This window comes from Palaemon carinicauda, chromosome 4 (genome assembly GCF_036898095.1).
Source record: "Palaemon carinicauda isolate YSFRI2023 chromosome 4, ASM3689809v2, whole genome shotgun sequence".
Classification (NCBI taxonomy): domain Eukaryota; kingdom Metazoa; phylum Arthropoda; class Malacostraca; order Decapoda; family Palaemonidae; genus Palaemon; species Palaemon carinicauda.
Window position 1 is genome coordinate 64,042,636 of NC_090728.1, and position 7,303 is coordinate 64,049,938.

Genomic DNA, 7,303 nt, shown 5'->3' on the forward strand with positions numbered 1-7,303 from the left:
ATGGAGAGAGACCGAGTAGTTATACGTGTGGCAATGCCACTGAGCGTGACTGGAAAGAAATCTACGCATAGGGAATATGTTCAGACGGCCATGAGTAAATGAGAGAAATTGCAGGAATACTGCTGAATATGATTATCCCTTCTCCCCCTATCCCAGGAATAGGGAGAGACCGAGTAGTTATACGTCTACCAATGCCACTGAGCGTGACTGGAAAAAAATCTACGCATAGGGGATATGTTCAGACGGCCATGAGTAAATGAGAGAAATTGCAGGAATACTGCTGAATATGATTATCTCCTCTCCCCCTATCCCAGGAATGCGGAGAGACCGAGTAGTTATACGTCTAGCAATGCCACTGAGCGTGACTGGAAAGAAATCTACGCATAGGGGATATGTTCAGACGGTCATAAGTAAATGAGAGAAATTGCAGGAATACGGCTGAATATTATTATCCCCTCTTCCCCTATCCCAGGAATGGAGAGAGACCGAGTAGTTATACGTGTAGCAATGCCACTGAGCGTGACTGGAAAGAAATCTACGCATAGGGGATATGTTCAGACGGCCATGAGTAAATGAGAGAAATTGCAGGAATACTGTGCTTACGGCTTATAGCATCTAACTGACTTTACCATTAAATCGTTATGAAATGTGAAGCTCTCACAGGACTGACGACGCTACCTTTATTCCTGACATACAGAACGTGCAATAAACTAAGGAATATTTCAGTGGATGATTCCGAGAATAGGTAAGAGAGTAGAATGTAAAGCAAAGCTGCGGGAAAGAATGGCATATGTGAGATCAAAGTTTTCCTTTTGACAGGAAGATTTCATAAAAAATGTAAGTGCAATTTCAACGAGCAAACAGCCCAGAAAATTTTATATTCTCTTTGCAGTACTTTTGATGCTATTGGATGCTTCGTAATATGTATGCATGTATGCATGTATATATATATATATATATATATATATATATATATATATATATATATATATATGTACATATATATATATATATATATATATACATATATATATGTATATATATAAAGTATACACATGCATATATATATATATATATATATATATATATATATATATACATACACACACACACACACACACACATATATATATATATATATATATATATATATATATATATATATATATATATTGAATACAGCAACGCACGTGTTTTTTGATGTATAGAAAAAGTAAAGGGATATTATCACAATACACGGCAAAGTATATTATAGAAGATTCTCTGATTTTATTCATTTTTATTCATTTTTATTCACGCAACCCACCATACCTACCCAGGTTAATTAAATTAATATCTCATTAAACACTAACTCAATGAGCTATCTGTCTATTGTATTTTGTTTTTTACTTTTTTTAAATAAAAATTAGGTTTAACTGATCAAATTTTATTAAAAAAAAATAAAGTTAGAAATACTTTTATTTTTATTTTCGGTTGAATTAATTTCTTAAAGTCACCATTCTTATTATTCTATTTTTCTAATGTGTCACCCGACACTAACACTAGGAGATATTTGCCTATTATATTTTCTGTGTTATTTTTTCAAAATAACAATTTGGTATACTTGATTGAAAAAGTTTTTAGAATAAAGGATAGAAAGAAGTTTTTTTGCTCTTCGACTGAATTAATTTCTGAAAATCACCATTATTTTTTTTTATAATTTGGTATAATTGATAAAAAAAAAATTATGAAAAGGGTTAGAAATAAATTTTTTTTTATCTTCGACTGAAATAATTTCTAAAAATCAACATTATTTTTTTTTCTCTTTTTAAATAATTTTATTTAATTAATCAAACCTTTTTTTTTATAAAAAAGGTTAGAAATAAGATTTTTTGATTTTCGACTGAATTAATTTCTTAAAATCAACATTATTTTTTTTATTTTTCTTGTTGTAGCTTCAAGATATTATTATCTCTCGCATATTTTTGGAAAAATCAATCAATTTAATCATCTATCCAGGCCAACGTATTTTATTCTATGTGATTCACTAAGTATGAAAATTCTTCGAAAATTATTTATAAAATTAATTTATAGCTGCTGTAACTTTCCGAGTACCTCCACAATGGATTAAAAGAATGAAAAAAAATACAATATACAAGAGCTCTCCCTAGATTACTTTTATACAGAAAATGCATTATATAACTTCATGATTAATCTTAGTCAGCTTTTATCAAATACAAAAGAATTTCTCTAATATATATTATCTGGATTTAACAAGTTTTTATTTTCTTTCTTTTTTTAAGCGTTACAAAAAAATCTCTCAAGTTTTTTTTGTTTTGTTTTTTAAGCGTTACAAAAAAATCTCCAGGTTTTTTTTTTTTTTTTTTTTTTTTTTTTTTTTTTTTTTTTTTTTTTTTTAAGCGTTACAGAAAATCTCTCATATAGATGATAATATATTTTGAATAAATATTAACTTAATTCCTACACTTAAGGGGCTATGGTGGCCTGATGGTAGCATCCTTGCCTGGTGATCGCTAGACTGGGGTTCGAGTCCCGCTCAAACTCGTTACTTCCTCTAGTCGCTGCAACCATCCCTGTGATCTAAGGATAGAGGGTTTAGGGGACCCTATACTGTCTGCTGAGTCATCACCAGCCATTGCCTGGCCCTCTTTGGTCCTAGCTTGGGTGGAGAGGTAGCTTGGGTGCTGATCATATGTAATAGGGTCAGTCTCTAGGGCATTGTCCTGCTTAATAGGGCAATTTCACTGTCTCTTGCCTCTGACATTCATGAGTGGCCTTTAAACTTTTATAATACATTCATGATTACTTGGAGTCTTTTAATATAGTGACAATTATTGATAATCTTACTGTTATGATGTATAAGGATATAAAGAGTACAGATAATACAAAATACTAAATTTATTGATACAGAAGGAAATTAATACATATTATTATTATTATTATTATTATTATTATTATTAAAATATTATTATTATTATTATTACTATCACTTGCTAAGCTACAACCCTAGATGGAAAAGCAGGATACTATAAGCATCCCTTTTATAGTTTATATAGGAGATATTTATCTTAATGATACTGTTCTTAAAATATTTAATTTTTCCATGTTTCCTTTTCTCACTGGGCTATTTTCACTGTTGGAGCCCCTGAGCGTATAGCATCCTGCTTTTCCAACTAGGGTTGTAGCTTAGCAAGTAATAATAATAATAATAATAATAATAGTAATAATAATAATAATAATAATGATAATAATAATAATAATAACAATAATGATAATAATAATAATAATAATAATAATAATAATAATAATAAGAAGAAGAAGAAGAAGAAGAAGAAGAAGAAGAAGAAGAAGAAGAAGAAGAAGAATCGTCATCATCATCATCATCATAATAATAATAATAATAATAATAATAATAATAATAATAATAATAATAATAATAATAATAATAATAATATGTTACTTCATTACCCATAAACGTTCAAGTACACACATTTCTATTATAGAGATTGGAATAGAGTTACAATGGAAATTGCTTTTCTGTCATTTTAACAGCCCTGAGTGAATGAGTCACCGTGAGGTATATTAGCTCTTGTTAGAAAGTCAATAGATGAAAAATCTGAATTTGAAATTGTAATTACTTTACTTGGAATTATGAATATTTGGTTTCTATATATGAATGAATATTTCCAGAATTGTTTAAATTTTGACATAAACTAGTTATTTGAAGTTATTTGATTATGATATATAATTCAATCAATTCAATATTTTTATAGCTTTTTATGGCCTTCAAAATGCAAAACTGTATTGGAATTATGAATATTTTGTTTCCATTTATCAACTAATATTTCCATATTTTTTGAAATTTTGACAAAAACTAGTTATATTTTAATTTATTTAATTATGATATGTAATTCAATGAATTTAATCTCAATATCATTTTATAGCCTTCAAAATGCGAGACTCTATTGGAATTATGAGTATTTTGTTTCAATTTATCAATTAATATTTCCTGAAATCTTTTTCAATTTTGACAAGAGCTAGTTATTTTAAGGTATTTTATTATAAAATAAAATACAATAGATTTTATTTCAATGGGTTTTCATAGACTTCAAAATGCATAGATCAAGGAATATTTACAGATTTTTTTTTTTTTTTGATAAAAAGTTATTTTTAAGTTATTTGATAATGAAATATAATCTAATGAATTTAATTTCAATAGCTTTTTATAGCCTTCAAAATGTAAAACTGTATTTCAAGAAGAAAAATGTATAATCACAGTTTCAATAATATGTAATGGAAGGTCATTTGACTTCTCAATTACATTGCAAAAAGGTTTAAAGGTCACTCATGAATGGGAGAGGCAAGGGACAGTAACAAACCCATAGAGAATGATTATATATGCAAATATCAGCACTCAAAGCCCATTCTCCACCCAAGCTAGAACCAGGGAGGGCCAGGCAATAGCTGCTGATGGCTCAGCAGGTAGACACATAGGCTCTCTAAAAGCCCCTTTCTTAGCTCACAAGGCTCTCTAAAAGCCCCTTTCTTAGCTCACAAGGCTCTCTAAAAGCCCCTTTCTTAGCTCACAAGGCTCTCTAAAAGCCCCTTTCTTAGCTCACAAGGCTCTCTAAAAGCCCCTTTCTTAGCTCACAAGGCTCTCTAAAAGCCCCTTTCTTAGCTCACAAGGCTCTCTAAAAGCCCCTTTCTTAGCTCACAAATTTCCTTTCTTCACCCAAGCTAGAACCAGGGAGGGCCAGGCAATAGCTGCTGATGGCTCAGCAGGTAGACACATAGGCTCTCTAAAAGCCCCTTTCTTAGCTCACAAGGCTCTCTAAAAGCCCCTTTCTTAGCTCACAAGGCTCTCTAAAAGCCCCTTTCTTAGCTCACAAGGCTCTCTAAAAGCCCCTTTCTTAGCTCACAAGGCTCTCTAAAAGCCCCTTTCTTAGCTCACAAATTTCCTTTCTTCACCCAAGCTAGAACCAGGGAGGGCCAGGCAATAGCTGCTGATAACTCAGCAGATTGACACATAGGCTCTCTAAAAGCCCCTTTCTTAGCTCACAAGGCTCTCTAAAAGCCCCTTTCTTAGCTCACAAGGCTCTCTAAAAGCCCCTTTCTTAGCTCACAAATTTCCTTTCTTCACCCAAGCTAGAACCAGGGAGGGCCAGGCAATATCTGCTGATAACTCAGCAAGTAGACATATAGGCTCTCTAAAAGCTCCTTCCTTAGCTCACAAATTTCCTTTCTTCACCCAAGCTAGAACCAGGGAGGGCCAGGCAATAACTGCTGATCACTCAGCAGGTAGACACATAGGCTCTCTAAAAGCCCCTTCCTTAGCTCAGAAATTTCCTTTCTTCACCCAAGCTAGAACCAGGGAGTGTCAGGCAATAGGTGCTACTGACCCAGCAGGTAGACCTATAGGGCCTCCCAAGATCAAATCCTTAGCTCAAAAATTTCCTCTCTCTCTCTCTCTCTCTCTCTCTCTCTCTCTCTCTCTCTCTCTCTCTCTCTCTCTCTCTCTCTCTCCTTCCTTATGTATTTTATAATAAGTCATATTTTGCACCAAATACTGTTTTGTTGCAAAAGGGGAATAATTGGAAGAGTTGTTCATTCATCCATAAGGTCTCTCTCTCTCTCTCTCTCTCTCTCTCTCTCTCTCTCTCTCTCTCTCTCTCTCTCTCTCTCTCCTTCCTTATGTATTTGATGATAAGTCATATTTTGCACCAAATACTGTTTTGTTGCAAAAGGGGAATAATTGGAAGAGTTGTTCATTCATCCATAAGGTCTCTCTCTCTCTCTCTCTCTCTCTCTCTCTCTCTCTCTCTCTCTCTCTCTCTCTCAGTACCTTTCACTGTAAAAAAATGTAATTTCTAGTTTTCTTTTTTATATTTGACGATGCATTTCTTATTTGAAATACACCAGAACAATCACATCAAAGTTAATTTCTCACAATCATTTGTCTAAAAATTGTATTTAGAATTAATATTTTATTTTATAGGATACGAGAGACGAATCCTGCGAGTTGTAAGGGCGTGGCAAACATAACTGGGATGATGGGATTAACAATTCCCTACAGAAAATGACATCCATATGTTCCCTGTCTCTGAGAAGGACAGTGTTGTTTCTCATAATTAGGTTTTGTTTGGAGCCCTTGGGCTTATAGCATCTTGCTTTTCCAACTAGGGTTGTAGCTTGGCTATTAATAATAATAATAATAATAATAATAATAATAATAATAATCAGTGTTGTTTCTCATAATTAGATTTTGGTTTGAATCAGTGTTGTTTTTCATAATTAGTTTGAATTAGTGTTTCTCATAATTATGTTTTGGTTTCAATCAGTGTTGTTTCTCATAATTAGGTTTTGGTTTGAATTCGTGTAGTTTCTCATAATTAGGTTTTGGTTTGAATCGGTGTTGTTTCTCATAATTAAGTATTGGTTTGAATTCGTGTAGTTTCTCATAATTAGGTTTTGGTTTGAATCGGTGTTGTTTCTCATAATTATTTTTTGGTTTGAATCAGTGTTGTTTCTCATAATTATTTTTTGGTTTGAATCAGTGTTGTTTCTCATAATTAGGTTTTGGTTTGAATCAGTGTTGTTTCTCATAATTAAGTATTGGTTTGAATTCGTGTAGTTTCTCATAATTAGGTTTTGGTTTGAATCGGTGTTGTTTCTCATAATTATTTTTTGGTTTGAATCAGTGTTGTTTCTCATAATTATTTTTTGGTTTGAATCAGTGTTGTTTCTCATAATTAGGTTTGGGTTTGAATCAGTGGTTTTTTCATAAATAGGTTTTGGTTTGAATCAGTGTTGTTTCTCATAATTATGTTTTGGTTTGAATCTGTGTTGTTTCTCATAATCAGGTTTTGGTTTGAATCAGTGTTGTTTCTCATAATCAGGTTTTGGTTTGAATCAGTGTTGTTTCTCATGATTAGGTTTTGGTTTGAATCAGTGTTGTTTCTCATAATCAGGTTTTGGTTTGAATCAGTGTTGTGTCTCATGATTAGGTTTTGGTTTGAATCAGTGTTGTGTCTCATGATTAGGTTTTGGTTTGAATCAGTGTTGTGTCTCATGATTAGGTTTTGGTTTGAATCAGTGTTGTGTCTCATGATTAGGTTTTGGTTTGAATCAGTGTTGTGTCTCATGATTAGGTTTTGGTTTGAATCAGTGTTGTGTCTCATGACTAGGTTTTGGTTTGAATCAGTGTTGTGTCTCATGATTAGGTTTTGGTTTGAATCAGTGTTGTGTCTCATGACTAGGTTTTGGTTTGAATCAGTGTTGTGTCTCATGACTAGGTTTTGGTTTG

The 7,303-nt window shown here is 32.3% G+C and overlaps 1 protein-coding gene across 1 annotated transcript in view; it reads right to left on the bottom strand.

Annotated features, from left to right (window-relative positions):
• Positions 1 to 6,749: 6,749 nt before the first annotated feature.
• LOC137639469 (probable cyclin-dependent serine/threonine-protein kinase DDB_G0292550) overlaps positions 6,750 to 7,303 on the bottom strand; it is a 1,653-nt gene continuing 1,099 nt past the window's right edge. The window contains exon 1 of the mRNA XM_068371739.1: positions 6,750 to 7,303. This exon is cut by the window's right edge and continues 1,099 nt beyond it. Coding sequence (XP_068227840.1) covers positions 6,750 to 7,303 — 554 coding nt within the window.